At 48.6% G+C, this 20,337-nt stretch overlaps 1 protein-coding gene across 11 annotated transcripts in view; it reads right to left on the reverse strand.

The window, feature by feature from the left end:
- huwe1 (HECT, UBA and WWE domain containing E3 ubiquitin protein ligase 1) overlaps nucleotides 1–20,337 on the reverse strand; it is a 275,712-nt gene that overhangs the window by 67,200 nt on the left and 188,175 nt on the right. For 10 of the 11 annotated variants that reach the window (XM_052009021.1, XM_052009019.1, XM_052009022.1 and 7 more), the window contains 3 exons: nucleotides 17,967–18,094; nucleotides 12,269–12,434; nucleotides 7,798–7,908 (listed from right to left, as the gene is read on the reverse strand). In XM_052009021.1, coding sequence (XP_051864981.1) covers nucleotides 7,798–7,908; nucleotides 12,269–12,434; nucleotides 17,967–18,094 — 405 coding nt within the window. The remainder of the gene's footprint in view (nucleotides 1–7,797; nucleotides 7,909–12,268; nucleotides 12,435–17,966; nucleotides 18,095–20,337) is intronic. The other variant, XM_052009023.1, reaches the window with a different exon arrangement.

Consider the following 20,337-nt stretch of genomic DNA (forward strand, 5'->3'; position numbering starts at 1 on the left):
GGACTGCACAGTTAGATACAGAATTAAGCCCTCTCTGCACTGTCCCAGCTCAGCCAAAGGTACCCACCTAAACTAGTCCCATTTGCCCCAAACCCCTCCACACCCTTCCTATCCATGTACCTGTCCAAATACACCCAGGTCAGGTACAGGAAGGGTTCAATGCAGTGTGAAGTTCCCTCTGGGCTGCTGAAAGACTTCAGATCTGGAGAATCAGACCACAGGCACTTCACTGTCGACAGGAATGCGATTCACAACTTACTTTCTATCTGTCGTAAACTGGACTACCAACAGGTCTTTGAGTGGTTCGAGCATTCAATGTTTTTATATTAAATTTGTTTTGCTCACATTCCCAGCCAGGGGGCTTTTCAACTGACTGTTACGGGCCAAGAGAGATAGGACCTACATCTCAGCACTATGGACTGGCTTTAAGATCCACATCTATGGGCCAAGTTGCAGCATTAGTCCTCCACCCACTTTGATAGTCTTTGCAAGAGCCTGTCCATTATAAGGCAACTGTAGTGCACTGCAGAGTAAAGAGGGGATTGTGAAGGGCTGTTAACACCGTACTTTGGACCTGGGATTTGCGGCAGGTAACACACAGCACAGCGTCAGTTGTGGACACTCTACTAACACCGCATCTAAAGGAAAGAACTGCATGGAGCATCTCAAAAAGTCTGAACATCTGCCTCTTGCACCTTTCCTGCTTCATTGGCAGGCGCACAATTCCACCGGCAACCAATTATGCCCCCCCAGTCCGTCCACCAAGGACCGTTCTGTCACCACAGCAGAGAAATAACCATGTCTGGGACAGAAGATCTTGTCAAGCTAGAAACTTCAAAGCTTAAATTTCATTGTGAATCTTTTTGACGTACTCTGGACTGGGAGAAGATTAAAACATTGAGGATAGGACAGTACAAGGGGATCACTTCAGGTGGTGCAGCGGGTGGAACCACAGTGGCCCGGGTTCAATCCTGACCGCCGATGGTGTCTGTGTGTGGAGTTTGCACGTTCTCCAACGTGGGGCTTCGCCAGTTTCTTTCCACATCTCAAAGACAGGCGAGTCGGTGGGTTAACTGGCCGCTGTAAGTTATCCCCCAGTGCTTAAAGTGGCAGAATTTGTAGAGGTGGAGTAAATGGAAATATTGGGAGAATAGTGGCAGGAACAGGATAAAATGGGTGCTTTATAGTTGGTGCGGGCTCAGCAGGGCAAAGGGCCAGCTTCCTGGCTGTATCTTATGGCAGTATCAAGTGAGATATTTGATGCTACTGCATTCAGCTGGAGGGGGAAAAGAGGGCAGAAGCAAATCTCTCTGGATACTGGCGACATCTACAGCAGAGGCTGCAAACACTTTTCCCTGAAAGGCTGCAGATCAAAGCTCTCAGGGTTTGCTTTTCGGCTTCTGCTGGGAAAGGCTGTGGCAGGGTAACCAGAGAATCCACAGAGCTCAAGGAGCTGAGTGGCCCCTCTTTGTTACTCATCACCTCCTGTGGAAGCTGCCAATGCAAGGATACAAATTTTGCTGGACTAGAAGATGCTCATAACGTCACAGGGAGACAGGGCTGAGGAGGAGGTAAACCAACATGTGGAGAATCAGACATGGCTTGACGCCGAGTTGGGTACCTCCCTCAGCCGAGTCCAACGGCTGAGGTCTTTGCCCATGCAGCGTCAATGGCTGGTGGCCAAGGACGTTCCATTACCGTTCGGGCGAGAGAGAGAGAGAGCGAGAGAGAGAGCGAGTTCATTTGCTAACGGTCGCGGTGATGTTTTTGGCCAGGGTGCCGAGTTTGAAAAGAGAGAGGCCAAGTTGGGCGGCGTACAGCCGCTGCCTCACAGCCCCGGCGACGCGGGTTTGATCCCGACTTCGGGCGCCGTTTGAGGAGTTTGCACGGGTTTCCTCCCATGCCCCAAAGGCGTGTGGGTCCGTAGGTTAATTGACTGCCATCAATTGTCCCTGGTGTGTGGCTGAGGGGTAGAAACTGGGTGAAGGGGGGGGAGAACTGGGAGCTGGAGGGAAGAATAACATGGGATCGGTGACAATGGGTGGCTGATGACTAGTGTGGACTTAGGGGGCCGAGGAGCCTGTTTCTGTGCTGTGTGACATTGCGTAAAACACCAAGTTTGGAGGGAGATGCTTGCTTTTTGGAGACCCTCCCTGAAAACAATGCAGATGTGAATAGAAGAGAAAAACAGACCGGTGACTGCATTTGGAGTTGACAGGCATCTTGCTTCTTCCTGCATGTCAGTGCTCAGCAAGAGTGAAAAACGAAACGCAAGGGGCCTTGTCCAACTGCACCGAGGTAAAAGGCAGCCGTGTACTTGCAGTCCCCACCCCCCACCACCTCCCCCGTCCCGCTACCTTGGCTCAGAAGGGTTGAGGATCACCCTCAGCGGACGAGGAGCGAAGGCCAGGAGCAGCCAGTGCCTGCTGCTGGGAAGGAAGTCCACGTCAAGAGTCCCTGGTTGCCCGGACTCCCTTCACAGCGGCAGGCACTAGCTGCCGACGTTCCGGTTTAACGGGATCCCGAGGCACCTCGGAGTTTGCCGATCTTGCCTTTGGACAAGGCCCCTTGGCAGCAGCAAGTTTTTGTTATGCCTGAGTGGCCCCTTCACCTCAAAGCCACACGCCCCGCGATGAGGTTTCTGTCACCCACACACCCCTGGACGCAGTGTTACTAAAAACAAACCTACAATGGTTGAGGGGAGAATTACATCCCATTGGCTGATTAATACTTTGGTTCCCCACTGTGAGGCTTTTCATCTTGTTAGGTTCCTAGAGCTCACTTTGGTTTCTTTTCAGCCATTTGTAAAAGCAGCGAGGTCTCGTGTCAGTTGGGATGGGGTACACGAAGATCATGGTGGCTGAGGGGTAGGATCCCCAGGCACATGGGCTTGCAAGTTGTTATCCCATAGAAATAGGGGAGGGGGGGGGGAGCAGGAGGGGAGAGGGGGGAGCGGGAGGACAGTGGGGGGGAGGAGCAGGAGGAGAGAAAGAGAGGAGATATGATGTGATGGGAGAAAGAGAGCAGGTAAATAAGGAGAGGGGTATCAGAGAAAAAACTGGCAGTGGGTGGGAGGGGACATAACTGGTGTACATGCAAGAAGGGAGACAGTAAATATAAAGAAGTGAGCAATTGCTGTCGACTTCAATTAGAATCTGTCAGTGCAGAGCTGGTACACACAGCTCTGGTAGCTCCTTGTTTCACGAGTTTATTTTGGCTCGAGGGAAAAATGAAATTTTATGGAATTGTCCCAGCTCCCACCAAAGGCCCACTGTGTTAATGCAAATTCGTTCATGAAATGTGGGAGAGCCAGCATTGATCGTCCGTCCCCAGTTACCCTCAGAGCTGTGTGCCGGGCCAGTTCGGAGAGCAGTTAAACCACCTCGGGTGGGTCTGAAGCTGCACACAGACCAGAATGGGTTAGATGACCAATTTCTGTCCTTGAAGGACACCAATGAACCCGGGGGAGGGGTGGGGGGGTGAGGGAGGTGGGGGAAGGTTCTGAAGATAACTCAGCGACAATCGATCAATACTGTTAGAAGCAACGAGTAGAGAAGTTCAAAGGGCCTACTCCCGGTCAAAGAACAGAACCAATTAATGCTGGGCTAATAACAGTGACTTAAATATCACGGACAAAATTAATGAGCACTACTGCTCCTCAAGACGCCTCGACAATTTAACTATGAACAGAAGATGCTGGAAACACTTAGCATGCCAGATGACATCCGTGGAAAGAGAAAGGGTTAACGCTTCAGGTCAGAGACCCAAGTCTGGGACCTGAAACTCACTGTTTCTCCCTCCACAGATGCTGCCTGACCTGTTGAGTGTTCTGTTTTTATTTCCAGTTTCCAGTAACCGCAGGTTTTTCTTTAATTTTCATAATCGAGTTATTAAACTGGCACTAATTTGCATTGTTTTTTATTTTTGAAGAAGGAACGAGCACAGCAGATTGCATTTGCCCACGACAACATGGCTGTAGTTCAGTGCAAGAGCCTTTGATTGCCTGTGAAAGAATCCCTGCCCACAAATGTGGCTGCTTTGTGCTTCGCTCAGGGAGCTACGGACAGAGTATCCCGCAAGAACAGTGTACAGGGGGAAAGGGGCAAATCGAGCTGATCATTGGATGCCATCTTGTCACTGGTCTCAGTCAAAGCCAGGGGGGGTACAGCAGTCCCATGGTCAATTCTGCTAACCTCACTCAGAATCATAGCCAGACAGCACGGAAACAGGCCCTGTGGCCCAGCTCATCCCATGCCGACTGTGTTGCATAGAACCATGGAACAGTACAGCACAATACAGGCCCTTCAGCCCACAATGTTGTGCCCACCTTTAAACCTCACCTAAGACTATCTAACCCCTTCCTCCCACATATCCCTCTATTTTAAATTCCTCCATATGCTTATCTAGCAATCTCTTGAATTTGACCAATGTACCTGCCTCCACCACCGCCCCAGGCAGCGCATTCCACGCCCCAACCACTCTCTGGGTGAAAAACCTTCCTCTGATATCTCCCTTGAACTTCCCACCCATTACTTTAAAGCCATGCCCTTTTGTATTGAGCATTGGTGCCCTGGGAAAGAGGCGCTGGCTGTCCACTCTATCTATTCCTCTTAATATTTTGTACACCTCTATCATGTCTCCTCTCATCCTCCTCCTCTCCAAAGAGTAAAGCCCGAGCTCCCTTAGTCGCTCCTCATAATGCACACTCTCTAAACCAGGCAGTATCCTGGTAAATCTCCTCCACCCTTTCCAACGCTTCCACATCCTTCCTATAATGAAGCGACCAGAACTGCCCAGCGAGCTCGTCCCATCTGCCTGTTTGATCTCAAGCCCTCGAAGCCTCTCCTATCCACATACTTATCTAGATGGCTTTTAAATGTTGCTAATGTGCCCACCTCAACTATTACTTCTGGCAGCTCATTCCAAATATGCACGACCCTTGGCTTGAAGCTGCCCCTAATGCCCATTTTAAATGTCTCGCTTCTGATGTCAAACCGATGCCCTCTTGTTTTTAGCACCCTCCTCCCTGGGAAAAAGACTATGTGCTTTCAACCTGTCCAGGCCCCTCATGATCTTATTATATACCTCCATGAGGTTCCCCTCAATCTCCTACGTTCCAGGGAATCAAGTGCTCATCTATGCAACCGCTCCTTGTAACTCAGGCCCCCAAGTCTGGGCAACATACTGGTAAGTCTTTTCTGCGCTCTTTCTAGTTTAATAACATCGTTCCTATAACAAGGTGACCAAAACCGTACACACTACCCCATGTGCAGCCTCACCAACTTCTAATACAACTGCAACAACTTCCCAACTTCTGTAGTCAGTGCCCTGACCGATGAAGGCCAGGGTGCCAAACACCACCTTCACCATCCTGTCTACCTGTGACACTGCTTTCAGCGAATATTCACTTGGCCTCATTCACTAAGTGGTGGGATATCTAAAACTGCCAGTTTTGAGGGAGAACCTTCGTTTCTCTCCATGAAAGTTGAGCACAATTGTGTCAAGCTACAGCACACAACTCATCTTGTTCTGCCCAAGTCTCTGTCCAGACAGAAATTAAAAACTGCATCAAAAGCTTAGTGTCTACTTAGTGGCCTCTCATCTTTCAATGGTGTACGGCAGGGGGCGTTCAATAAAAATGCTCTCTGGCTTTCGACACCCATTTTCTGATTCCCCCCCCCCCCCCAAGTAGAACAGAAATCTATTTCAGTTGAAGACCCTTTGTCAGAACTGGAAAGTCACAAAAAAGGTGACTTCTGAAGCTGCCGAGTTGTCGGGATAACCCATCTGGTTCATTTGTCCAGTTCGGATGGGGTCTTCAAGCTTGTAACGTCCACAGATGCTGCCTGACCTGCTGAGGATTTCCGGCATAGCATCTGCAGTTGATTGATTTTCAATTTCTAATTACCCCACAGCCCTCATCAGACCTCCCCCTGCAAGTGGGCCAACTATCAACAAGAATATGCTCCCCCTCTCCCCAACTTCAAATTGTCTTTTCCTCTGAGTGCCAGCCCTGAGGTTTTGAGAGGCCAGAGGTTTTTTTTTGTGGCAAATATTCAGTCGCAAGATGTGGGCTGCATCGGCAAGACTACCGATGCTCGATTCTCCTCGAACCCCTAGTTGCTTGCTGGGTCCATTAAGAATCAAGAGACTCTGGCGTCAAGGCGGGCTGACTGGGCAAAAATTTCTTTCCCAACAAGTGACAGAGGAGTCTCCAAACAGTATTCCAGTAATTTGATGGTCCCCGTTACTGATATATATTGTTACTGAGTGACAAACAGAATTGCCTTGGATGAAATAGTGGATGGGTGGGTTAGTAAGTTGGCAGATTGGTGGCATAATGTAGAAGACTGCTGAAGGCTACAGCGGGATATAGTTGCAGATATGGGCAGAGGAAGGGCAGATGGAGTTTAATCCGGCCAAATGCGAGGCATTGCACTTTGGGAGATCAAATGTAAACGGACAGCAGTGGCAGGACCCTTAACAGCATTGATGTACAGAGGGATCTTGGGGTCCAAGTCCATAGCTCCCTGAAAGTGGCTGCACAGGTTGATAGTGTGGTAAAGGTGGTGTTCAACATGCTTGCTTTTATTAGTCGAGGCATCGAGCTCAAGAGTCAGGGAGTCACATTGCAGCTTTTTCAAACTCTGGTTAGGCCACATCCGCAGTATTGACTTCAATTCTGGTCACCCCATGATAGGAAGGATGTGGAGATTGTTCAGGATGTTTGCCTAGATTAGAGGGCATGGAGGCTGAGGGGAGACCTGATAGAAGTTTCTAAGATTATGAGAAGCACAGATGGACAGACCATATCTTTTCCCCCAGGGTCAAAATGTCTCGTACTGGAGGGCATGCATTGGTGAGAGGGGTTAAGTTCAAAGGAGATGTGCAGGGCAAGTTTTTAGTTTACACAGAGCATGGTGGGTGTCCAGAATGCACTGCCGGGTAGTAGAGGCAAATACAACAGAGGTGTTTTAGAGGCTCTTAGATAGGCACATGAATGTGCAGAGGATGGAGGGATTAGTTTTGTTAGATACTTAATTAGGTCAGCATAACACTGTGGGCTGAAGGGCCTGTCCTGCACTGTACTGTTCTGTGTTTTATGTTCTACATCTCCCAGATACCATGGAGGAATCTGAACTAGTACGTCTGGCTCATTGAGCCAGTGCTAAAGCCCAGGAAAACAACCGCCAGACTAATCTCTGGGTCACCCCCAGGCAATCAACGCAGGCAGCCAGGAAAGTCCCACTGCACCCTCACCCCTCCCTGATCCCAGACCAGAGATGGGCGATTTCACCGTCCAGACAAGTCTTGCTTCTCAAGGCAGAGAAGTAGATTTCAACCGGGGGGGGGGGGGGGGGGGGGGGGGGGGGGGGGGGGGGGGGGAGAAAAGACACGGTCCCTCATTACAAATAGTGCCAGTTTCAAACCTCGAGGAAAGCAATCGTTATACCACCAAGTCTTACTTTGGAGGCTTGGTGGGGTGTGTTGGGAGGCTAAATGCTCATCACTTTTCCGATGAGAAAGCAAAGATGACACTGATTACACCTGTTCCAGGAAACGAAAGGGGTGGAGTCAAAGGCTGACTTTGCTGGGGGCATTAACCAGAGTTGGGGAAGAAGCTTTAATGAACAGTGCGGATCGGCCTCACTCAGGACCCCCACCCGGGAAGGAGGGAGGTGGGGTGCGTTGCTCTTTTAGAAACACTGCGCAGAACCCAGATGTTCTGCTGACCCATGGAGGAGTTTACTTCGAGAGTTGGTGTGAGCGGAATAGAAGGTGCGGTTCGAGTCCTACCATTGATGTCACTGCCATTATTTTCATCGTGCACTGCCACAGGGAGGTGAAATGTACGGCTGGCAGCTGCACCAAAGCTCCCAAACAGATTGTCTCGGCGAAAGGGATCAGCTGACAGTGAAGAAAACAAACGCATGCTTTTGGTCGTCTTGTTTTAGGTTAGAGGCTTATCAGAGCTAGAGTCTGCACACACCTGGCCCCCCCACCACTCCCAACGCTCGATCCCAGCCTCCCCCCCCACCCCCCACCCTTTCCAGAAACTGCCAACCATCCCTTCCAACATCTGTGGGAAATCTCAGGGCACGCCCCGACACTGCTGCCAGCTCTCACCTCATGACCAAAACTCTCCCTTGTGTAGTTATCCCCTGAAACCCACTCCCCTGTGGCAGCGAGTTCCACACTCCCACTCTCTGGGCAGATTCTCCCCAATCCCAGCTTCCACCTATTACTGACTGCTCTCTTGTACTGATGTCCAATCTGCCTGAACGCCAGCTTGTATTAATGCCCAATATGCCTGAACTCCCATACGTCACCTCTAGGTCAGTTTTACTGAACCCCTCCACCACTGCCCCTCTCTTGCTTTTCCAAGGCTGCCTCCCCTCGAACCCTTGATCTCCCAATCTACCTCGCCATAGCCCTTGGACTTTGTCTACCTGTGCGGCACTTTTTCTGCAACTGTAACGCTGTATTGTGCATTGTTTTCTTTTTACTACCTCGATGAAATTATGTATGGGATTGTCTGTGGCAAAACGAAAGCGTTTCACTGTAACTTGGTACACGTAACAACCATAAACCAATACGATCGCCCCAGGCCTCAACTCCTCCTCAGTACCAGCTCCCCGTAGCCCTCCATCCCCAATCTCCAAAGACCCAGTCTCCACAACCCTCCAGAGATCCCATGCAAGATGAAAAATTCTAAATAACTCCGTTTTAAATGACCAGCCCCTTATCCTGAAATTACGTCCCCTCATTCGAGACTCTCCCACCAGTTAAAACATCTTGAAATATACCCTTCACCAGCGCAGCCTAGACAATCTACAATTATAATAGATTAACATTTCCAATCAACACCAGCTTTCCCCGAACGCATTGCCTCTGCCAGTTCAGTGTCTGGCAGGTGACCGACCCCAATTGCTTGCCCATTGCACAGAATTGATAACCAGTGCCTCATACAACAGCAACAAGCCCTGCGGTTGAAATCAGCCTCTCTCGTCAGGTTTTAAATTCCCTGCATGGTTCTTGCCCTCTCGGGATGCCCAGGCTCCTGGGATTGAAATCACCGAGTGCACCCACCCACTCTTTGTGAAAGAAGCATTGTGCCAGCTGGCCAGCCAGTGGGGACGTTACACTCCGTCTGAGGCAGAGACACGTTTGAGAGGAAGAAACCAACTTTACACAGCAGGGATTCAGCTTCGTTGCATCACCTTGCTCTTTAAGAGGATCAGAAACTCGTTCATTCAGCCGAGTGGTTTTACTTCTGTCCAAGTTGCAACTTAACAGACACACAATGGAATTCCAGAAAATCTGTTTACTCTCAGTGGTAGGACAAGACTTCATTTGGAACAAACTCGACTCTGTCCTACTTTCCCCCACCCTGATTTGACCAGCCTGCTTCTGAGATGTCCGGTTCTTACCTCTACTCATTTATATGCCTAATGGATAAACTCTCCACAAGAGATGGAAGGAAAACAGCATTTACTTAAACGGTACTCCTCTTTATACATACATTGGTTGTCACCAATAGCCTGTCCTGGTCCAACCATGCAGATGCAATAGCCAAGAAAGCTCACCAGTACCACTACTTCCTCAGGAGGCTACAGAAATTTGGCATGTCCCCTTTGACCCCCACCAATTTTTATTGATGCACCACAGAAAGCATTCTATCCGGATCATTACAGCTTGGTATGGCAACTGCTCTGTCCGGGACCGCAAAAAACTGCAGAGAGTTGTGGACACAGCTCAGCGCATCACGTCACGGAAACCAGCCTCCCCTCCATGGACTCTGTCTACACTTCTCGCTGTCTCGGTAAAACAGCCAACATAATCAGAGACCCCACCCAACCCGGACATTCTCTCTTCTCCCCACCCCTCCCCAATCGGGCATAAGATACAAAAGCTTGAAAGCACGTACCACCAGGCTTAAGGACAGCTTCTATCCCGCTTTTATAAGACTATTGAATGGACCACTTGTACGATAAGATGGACTCGACCTCACAATCTACTTTATGACCTTGCACCTTATTGTCTGCCTACACTGCACTTTCTCTGTAACTGTAACACTTTATTCTGTATTCTCTGGTTTTCCCTTGTACCACCTCAGTGCACTGTGTGATGAAATGATCTGTATGGATGGTATGCAGAACAAGTTTTTCCACTGTACCTCAGTACATGTGACAATAATAAACCAATTTAATTTCCAAAGCTATCCTCCACTCCATCCCCCAACTAGACAGCAGAAACATGTTTAAATCGCAAATTTAGAATGGAGGAACTGAAAACATTCACAGGAAAGGCAGGAGGTGGGAAAGAAATCAGTCAGTAAGAGCACGCAGGGGTCATGTTTCAGAAAGGACGACCCATTTCCCAACAAATGCTTTACATTTCCTTCCTCTCTCCAAAGAGAGAGCACCTGAGGAACTGCTACGTGGCTGAGTCTTGCTCTTCCTCCCACAGTCTATTCCAGGCACTCAATCCACTTCCAAAAGGGGCAGGCCACTCGGCCCCTCAAACCTACCCTACCAATCAATGCCTCAACTTCCTCAAGGACGGCAGTGGCATAGCGGGTAGAGCCGCTGCCTCACAGACCCAGAGACACGGGTTCAAGCCCGACCTCCGGCACAGTCTGCGTCGGCAGTTTGCACCTTCTCCTTGTGGCCGCGTGGCATTCCTCCCACATCCCGACGCCATCCAGGTCGAGGGTTAATTGGCCACTGTAAATTGCCCCTGGTGTGTAGGGGGGAGGAGGAGAATCTGGGGGGAAGAGTTGATGGGAAGAATAAAACAGGAATGGTGCTGAGGTCGAGAGGGTTGAGAGCTTCAAGTTCCTGGGAGTGAACATCACCAACAGCCTGTCCTGGTCAAGATGCCACGGCCAAGAAAGCTCACCAGCACCTGTACTTCCTCAGGAGGCTAAAGAAATTTGGTTTGTCCCCTTTGACTCTCACCAACTTTTACTGATGCACCATTAAAAGCATCCTGTCTGGATGTATCACAGCTTGGTACGGCAACTGCTCTGCTCAGGACCGCAAGAAACTGCAGAGAGTTGTGGACACAGCCCTGCGCATCACGGACACCAGCCTCCTCTCCTTGGACTCTGTCTTTACCTCTCATTGTCTTGGTGAAACAGCCGGCATAATCAAAGGTTATTGTTTTTACCTGTACTACATCAATGCACTCTGTACTAACCCAATGTAACCGCGCTGTGTAATGAATTGACCTGTACCATCGGTTTGCAAGACAAGTTTTTCACTGTACCTCGGTACAAGTGACAATAATAAACCAATGCCAAGGCATCAGTGAACACGAGTGCTTGATGGGCCTCTTTTGGAGCTGCAGGCCCATCTCTACCTCAATACCGTGATCCTTCAAAGATGTATCTACTGCCTCCTTAGATACCTCCAGCGATCTAGCCTGCACGATCCTCAGGGATTCACCAAACCTCCACAGACCAAAGCAAAGTCTAACTAAAAGAATTTTCAAATCAAGACACAGAGCTGGACTAAGTTTGAACAGTTGTGAGTTTAACATGACTCCTCTTCCCACCCAAGCCAACTTTACATCTCAGGGACATCTATGCCTTGTTAGCACCAACACCAACTCTCCCTCTGAACCGGACAAGGGGTTCAACCTTTCTTCTAGCCAGTAGGCTCGGCACCCGGCCAGTTCAGATCCTCTTAGAGAGCAGGCTTCATCTGGAAACTGAAACGGAAGGTACGAAGCGCACTTGGCCAGTGGCGGAGACAGACCGGGGAGGGCGAGGAACTCATGATCTCCGAGGTTCCGAGAATGAATTGGAACGCCCTGCTCAACAGCAGTGCCCAGGAAATCAACCCTTCCATGTATATTTTGTTAGTAGTGGCTTTGAGTCAGGTTCCAATGGATTCAAAACCACCGCTACGACAAGCTCGTACATTTCACCCAGTGGCAATTTGCGTGTTAAACAATGGGACAATAAAAAGGGGTTAATCCAGCATGAATGCAAAACTGAAATTTAGAGAAGGCAGTACGGAGCCATGCATCTGTAAACGGAGGTTAACATTTCAGGCAGAACTCTCCCTCTGCACCAGACAAGGGGTCCAGCACTTATTCAGAAGCTGTTGGCCCTATCTACATGCACCCAACAGCAGGCTTTTGTCTTCATGTTTCTGCCTGGATTGGTCCTCAGACTGCGTATTTTATTGCCGGACTAACTTTTGGTTCGTGATGGACGTGCCAGGAGAGGGCGAGCCCTCCACCAGGGGCAGCTCCTTACCTGCCGTGGAGAACATGTTGTCAAACTCGATGATCAGGTCGTCCTCCCGGTCGAAACGGACAAGCGACTCGTCGATGTCCGGGTAGTCTTCGTCCAGCTCCATCTCCGAGCCCTCTTCATCCTCGTCGTCTTCGTCACCCTCCTCTTCCTCCCCTTCCTCGTCATCCTGCAATCACAAGCACGCCACGGCCTGAATGAGACACCGGTTACGCCGCTGGCAGGAGTGAGCCAAGGCTCAGCTCCTGCTCCAGTTGGTCCTGTGGGTGTGGGGCAGGTCTCTGCTCAGCTGCAGTCAAAGACATTAGGAAGTCCACATCAGCATCTGCAGCATCTTTCCTGTGTGGAGTGTCTTGCCTCTGCGAGGGAGGGACGACCTCAGATAGTGTCAAGTCCCAATTATGAAGCTGAGGGGGTGGAAAAAAAACGGGGGGACAAAATAGTGGTAGAAAGAGGAGTAATGAGGAAAGATATTTTTACACACGGGGTAGCGAGAGTGTGGCACACCCTGGGCGAAAAGAGTGGGAGGGGTTGAAGCCCTCACTGCCGAAGTGCTTGGATGTGTACGTGAAGAGCCGTGACCTGCAGGGTGACAGCACAAGTACTGGAAGCCTGGATAGCTCTTTCTCAATTCTTTCTACAAATCTATGAAGAAGCCTCTTCGGATTTTTATGGTCCACCAGACTGACCTGGGCCATCTGTTCAACAACGTCACCACCAGATGCCAAAAGGGTCAGACACTTCAACCCAGGAAGGGCTTATGTAGACCAGAGGAGAAGTGAAACTTAAGGTACCCAATCATCCTCATCATTCAATTAACCTTAGAAAGCATCCTATCCGGATGCACCACAGTTTGATAAGGCAACCGCTCTGCCCGTGACCGCAAGAACCTGCGGAGAGTTGTGGACACAGCTCAGCGCATCATGGAATCCAACCTCCCCTCCACAGACTCTGTCTACACTTCTCGCTGCCTTGATAAAGCAGCCAGCATAATCAAGGACCTTTCCCACCCCAGACATTCTCTCTTCTCCCCCCTCCCATCAGGCAGAAGATACAAAAGCCTGAAAGCACGTACCACCAGGCTCAGGGACAGTTTCTATCCCATTGTTTTAAGACTACTGAATGGTCCCCTGGTACGCTAAGATGAACTCCTGACCTTACGATCTACTTCATTATGGCCTTGTACCTTATGGTCTGTCTGTCTGCACTGCACCTGCTCTGTAACTGTAACACTGTATTCTGCATTCTGTTATTGTTTCCCCTTGTACTACCTCAATGCACTGATGTGATGAAATGATCTGTGTGGATGGCATGCAAGACAAGTTTTCCACTGCACCTCAGTACATGCGACAATAATAAAATGATTTACCTTGGCATCTTGAGGATTGGATTAGTATTCGGGATGTGAAATGGACAACATTACGCTGTTGTTTGCTGAAGTCCAGCAAAATTTTCCACACATTAAAAAATAAAACACTCAAAAGACTCCGTGGATGAATATTACACTCAGGTAAAGAAATATGCACTCACTCTAAAAGCACAGACAACAAGGGAGTGAGAGACACTGGGATAAGAAGCAGCACAACGGTGCAGCGAGTAGAGCCATTGCCTCACAATACCAGAGACCCAAGTTCGATCCTGACCTCAGGTGCTATCTGTGTGTGCAGTTTGCGTGTTCTCCCAGCTTCTCTGTGGGTTTCCCCTGGGTGCTCCAGTTTCCTCCCACGTGACGTTGCAAAGACGAGCAGGTCGGTGGGGTAACAGGCCGCTGTAAATTGCCCCCTAGCTTCTGAGTGAGTGGCAGAACCTGGGGGGGGGGTGTTGGGGGAGTTGGTGGGAATGCAGGAAGAGTAAAAAATGGGATTGCTTTCTGTGCTGTCTCTCTGTGATGCCGTGAGAAGTCTAAAGATACAACGAGGTCAGGAAGATGGAACTGTGAGGTTATATCCAGCAACATTAGACAAAGGCACACAAGTTTGGAATGCAAGCAGGGTCACATTTGATAGAGATGGAGGCACATTGTACAGAGAAATATTGAACAGTTGGTTTGTTTTTTTTAAATCAGGAAGCAGATCAGGTGACGTGACAGTGGAAGCTGGGATTAGAAATGATTATTATATAGCGTTTAAAATAAAGCTGGTAAAGTTCAGAGAGGCCAAAACCTCTGGTTCTGTCTGCGGACATTCAAACACTGCATGTATTTGTGGGGAAGGTGAAAAAAAACACTATTAATATGTGTGCCAAAGGACTGGCAGAGTTGGCATAATGCCTATATTTAGAAGGGAGATGGAACGTGTCCAGGGAATTATGAATGAGTCAAATTATGTAGGAGGAGGAATTAAGGAATCCCAGCCACTGCAGAAAATAGAAAAACACTTGGAAAGCAAAAATAATGAATAGTCAGCATGAATTTCAAAAGGGGAAGTCTTGCTTGATAAAGCTTGTTCAATCCTTTGAAGAGGTCAGGAGGAGGGGAGAGAAATGTAATATTGGACCCAAAATGTTAACTTTTCACTTCACAGATACTGCCGTACCTACCACAAGTTCCCACATTTTCAGTTTTTATTTCAGATTTCCAGTACCTGAAGCTTATTTTGATTTTAGTTCACAGTGAAATGCAGTGGATTTACCAAGATGTCCAAATATCTTCAATAAGGCAGAGTAAGGGGACTATGGCAGAACGGGTAGCCAGCTAACTGAAAGAACAACAAGCAAAGAGCAACGATAAGACGTAGTTATTCAGGAGTCAGAAGTTGGGCTGTCAGAGAGTCATACAACACGGATCCAGGCCCTAATTCGTCCATGCTGACCAAGTTGCTTACCTGAGATAGTTCCATTTGATAAATTGGTTTATTATTGTCACATGTAATGAGCTACAGTGAAAAACTTTGAACATGGAACACGACAGCACAGTACAGGCCCTTCGGCCCACAACGTTGTGCCAACATTTTATCCTGCTCAACGATCTATCCAACCCTTCCCTCCAACATAGCCCTCTATTTTTCTATCATTCATGTGTCTATCTAAGAGTCTCTTAAATGTCCCTATTGTATCTGCCCCCAGAACCTCTGCAGGCAGTGTGTTCCACGCACCCACCACTCTGTGTAAAAAAACTTACCCCTGACATCCCCCTTATACCTTCCTCCAATCACCTTAAAATTATGTCCCCTTGTGTTAGCCATTGTCACCCTGGGAAAAAGTCTCTGACTGTCCACTCGATCTCTGCCTCTTGTACACCTCTATCAAGTCACCTCTCATCCTTCTTCTCTCCAAAGAGAAAAGCCCTAGCTCGCTCAACCTATCCTCATAAGACATGCTCTCCAATCCAGGCAGCATCCTGGTAAATCTCCTCTGCACCCTCTCTAAAGCTTCCACATCCTTTCTATAATGAGGCGACCAGAACTGAACACAATATTCCAAGTGTGGTCTGACCAGAGTTCTATAGAGCTGCAACATTACCTTGCGGCTCTTGTTTTGCATGCCATCCATACAGATCATCACATCAGTGCACTGAGGTAGTACCAGGGACAAGCAATAACAGAATGCAGAATTAAGCGTTACAGTTACAGAGAAAGTGCAGTGCAGGCAGACAATAAGGTGCAAGGTCATAACAAGGAAGATCGTGAGGTCAAGAATCCATCTTATTGTACTAGGTGACTTTATTTGCCTGCATTTAGCCCATATCCCTCTAAACTTTTCCATCCATGCACCTGTCCAAATGTCTCTAAAAATTTGGAATTGTACCCGACTCTTCCGCTGACAAAGAATATATGTATTCAAGAACTGAGCCAATCAGAGGGACATGGGAATCAACTTGAAGCACAGAATTAGCCATGCCGAGTGAGGATTACATGACCTATTCTTGCTATCATTTCCTGTGTTCCTATGAGAAAGGATGGTCACTAGGATCAGTCCAAGTGCCATTGCTGTTCACAGCATAAACTTAGACTGGGGAACCAGAACTACTTCCAAATCTGATGACATGAAATTCTAATCTGAAGGGGCAGTCGGCAAGTCGTATGGAGAAGTCAGGCAGATAACAGCACGTGCAGAATGGGCATGTCATTTACAAAGGAATTTCAGAGGTGTACTGCATGTGGTTAAAAAGGTCATGTGTTACTGGAAACACAGGAGACTGCAGATGCTGAAATCTGGAGCAACAAACAATCTGCTGGAGGAACTCAGCGGGTCGAGCGGCGCCCACAGGAGGAAAGGAATCGTTGCCGCCTCGGGGTGAAACCCTGCATTGGGACGGTTGTTAGAAGATGATTTAAACTGGCAATGAGGGCACGGAGGGGAGGGGTGAAACACAAACAGGTCCTTCCAGTTTATGAACACCTGACTCATGTACAGCCAGTACATACGATCGAGTGTTTGGGAAACCAGTGAGATAGATTCGTCGGCTGCCGTGGGACTGCAGGCAGCTTCTGCTGTTTGGGTTACGAGTAGTCCACAGGAACTGAAACCTGTTGTAACCTGGGGAGGACTTGTATAAATAAAGTCGTTAACATTAGTAACAACGGTAAATAAGACCATCTTAAAAAAAGCAAACCAATCACAAAACGGACTGAAGGACAGAAATGTTAACAGTGAAGACGGTCGGAGCTTGGTTGGACCACACTGAGGAGAACACAGTTCTGGTTGATGTATTTGTAATAGCCATTTGCGCGAGGAACGCTTCCCATTGGAGAGACAGCTCTACTTGTGGACAGGAATGAGGCAGGGATCTGGGAGTTCAGATACATAATTCCCTGAAAGTGGCGTCACAGGTAGATGGTTGTAAAGGCGGCTTTTGGCATCCTGGCATTCATAAATCAAAGTATCGAATATAGGAGTTGGGATGTTATGGTGAGGTTCTGTAAGACATCGGTGAGGCCAAATTTGGAGTATTGTCTGCAGTTCTGGTCACCTAACCACAGGAAGGATGTCAGTAAGATTGAAAGAGTGCAGAGAAGATTTACTAGAATGTTGCCGGGTCTTCAGGAGTTGAGTTACAGGGAAAGACTGAACAGGTTAGGACTTTATTCCTTGGAGCGTAGAAGAATGAGGGGAGATTTGATAGAGGTTTACAAAATTACGAGGGGTACAGACAGAGTAAATGCGAGTAGGCTCTTTCCACCTAGATTGGGAGAGATAAGTACGAGAGGACATGGCTTTAGAGTGAAAGGGGAAAGGTTTAGGGGGAACTTCTTCACTCAGGGAGTGGTGGGAGTGTGGAACGAGCTGCCATCTGACGTGGTAAATGCGGGCTCACTCTTAAGTTTTAAGAATAAATTGGATAGATACATGGACGGGAGAGGTCTGGAGGGTTATAGACTGGGTGCAGGTCAATGGGATTAGTGGAATAAAGTTTCCGCACAAACTAGAAGGGCCTATGGCCTGTTTTCTGTGCTGTAGTGTTCTATGGTTCTAGGTGAATGGGACCCTGAGTGCCTGCAAGTTCCCTACCACCCCCCAGACTCAGGGGCCTCTTTGTCATTGCTGGCTCTATCTCCTTGAACTCCCTGACGTACAGGACGGTGGGACAACCTGCACTTGAAGGACTGCCGTGGTTCAGGAGGGTTGCTCAGCATCACCTTCGAGGGCAACTGAGGATGGGCAGTAAACTTTCGCCCTGCCAGCAACACCCACATTCTGACAAACGCCGACCTCGAGGGAGGCGAGAAACGAACCAAAAGGCCCTCAGAAGTTGCTTCCTCACCTGATCATCTTCATCTTCCTCCTCTTCCTCATCCTCATCCTGGCTGTCATCGTCATCTTCGTTGCTCCCGCTGCTGTCTTCCTCTTGTGTGTGCTCCTCGTCGTCAGGGTCCAAGATGTTCATGGAATCTGCGCAAGAGGAGAATGACGGTGAACAGAGCCAACAGACCCCATAAGGACTGGACCCCATGAAGGATTAGTTGCAAATAACCAACTTAGTTGGAGTTAAACTCTTTAACTTAGTTGGAGTTAAACTCTTTAATGTGCAGTCATTCACTCGAACAGCTCAAAGCGTTTTGCAGACAATTAATATGAAGGACAGTGGCTGATATAGGTACATGCAACAATATCTCACACAGGCAGATCCCACAAAAAAGCAAATGAGGCGAATGGCTGGCTGATGCTTCCTTGCTGTTAATCAAAGGAGGACGGTGGCTCGGGACACGGGGAAGAACTGTCCTACTCTTCGTCCGGCCGTGCCCCGGGGACCTTCGGCACCAGTCCTGGCGGGCGGACGAAGCCCTGGCTGCGGTTTCACTTGCTGCAGCCCCGCCCGTGCCGGTCCACATCAGTGCCCACTTCGAGAGCCGGTGTCATTTCCGTTTTTCTTCGGCGATGCCGCTGACAGTTACCGAGGTCAGGCCAATACCGGAGGAGCAACTCAAGAAGCGGCAGCGTGCGAGTGGAGGTGCACCCGGAAGGGAGAGATCCAGCTTCCCAAGGATTCACAGCCTAGAGTGCAACTGTTGTATTCACCAGCACCTTGCAAGTAACCAATTCAACAGAAGCCCAGCTTCTTCTCCTTGCCTGTGCAATTGGAAGGAAATGTGGTTACTACCTTCCCTTTCCATGACGATGCTGAAGAACGGTGATGTATTTGTTGTTATGGTCAGGTTGCTATTTGGTGAAGGTCCCTTTAAGGCACCTGGACAGTAGAGTAGCAGTGTGTGTGTGGTGTCATCATGACAGCAAGATTACAACGTGTTGACGGTTTTGCTCAGTGAGTCAGAGGGGGGAGAGAGAGGGAGAGAGAGACACACACACACACACACACACACTGACTGCTGGTCTCTGTATCGATGGATGAAGAACAATAACTGTGTCTGTCACTACAATCCATGTATGGATTTTTGGAGCAATCAAGTGGAGTCCACTTTGTCATTAACCTGTAGTGGGAAACAGGTATTTCTGTGGGCGGCCACGTATCAAATGCCTTCGGGGTGGCAGACACTTCGGAACAAAGCAATGGAGATCATTGGAGATTGAGGTGTCGTATGGGTTCCATCGTGGAACATGTGGATTTCGTAAATTCTCTCTATATTCTCTCTACATTTTCTCTTCAGTCAACAGTGGTTTTGCAAAAGCCTTTGCTCACATCTCACCTGATGACTTGCTGAACTGAACTTTGAGAACTATCCTAGACTTGGAGTTTGGGACTTAGCCACACGCACACACTTTGAGTTTAGTTTTGGGGATTACATTTGAATGCTAACATTTTTACTTCTCTTATTATTACAAGTAGTTATTAATAAAATAGTTTTTAAACACTTGTACACGACTCGGTGTGTTTCTATTGTTGCTGGTACGTAACATTGTTTCTGAGACGGTCCACACTGCAGGCATGGTGAGCTGGTGGTGGGAGGGAATAACTGTTTGAGATGGTTGACCGGTTACCCCACCGGTCAGACTGCTTTGATCTGAATAGCATTGGAACTTGTAGTGCTGCCCTTTCAGTGCATTCGCTGTCACGCTTCTGAGTTCAACGGTGGAGAGTCTGGAGGGAGGCAGGTGAATCACTCGCCATCCGGGTAAACTGCTGGTTCATGCTGACTGAGGGGATTTTGGGGTCGAGTGGCCTGCGGAGACAAGAAAGAGCTGATGGAAGGTAATGATGCTGAACGTCATGATTAGTTTTGTGGAGAGGTTACCTGTTGCATTGCACGGCACTAATCAAACCAGAACGTTGTCCAGGTCTCGCTGCATGTGCTGATGAATGGCTTCATTCCGAAGAGCTGCAAACTGGACTCAACATTTTGCAGTCATCGGTCAATATTTGGATGTTCTAAAAGGTGAAAAGGTCCCAAAGATGGTTGGGTCCAGGACATTGTCCACACCTGTATCCTGGATCTGATCATAGAATTGTTGAAGCACAAGGAGGTCAGTGGCCCAGAGTCCACAATGGCTCCTCGGACCACAGAGCCATCGATCCCATTACCCCCATCTACTCTTCCCTCCAGTCTTCCAAATGTTTCCTCTCTGGTGATTTACCAATTTGTTTTGAAGGCACAGATCGATCCTGGTACCACTACTCTTGTAGGGTTGAGAGTTCCTGATCATAAGCACACTCTGTACAAGCAGTTTTGGGCTCCAAA

The sequence above is a fragment of the Pristis pectinata genome, chromosome 43, assembly GCF_009764475.1.
Source record: "Pristis pectinata isolate sPriPec2 chromosome 43, sPriPec2.1.pri, whole genome shotgun sequence".
Lineage (NCBI taxonomy): Eukaryota > Metazoa > Chordata > Chondrichthyes > Rhinopristiformes > Pristidae > Pristis > Pristis pectinata.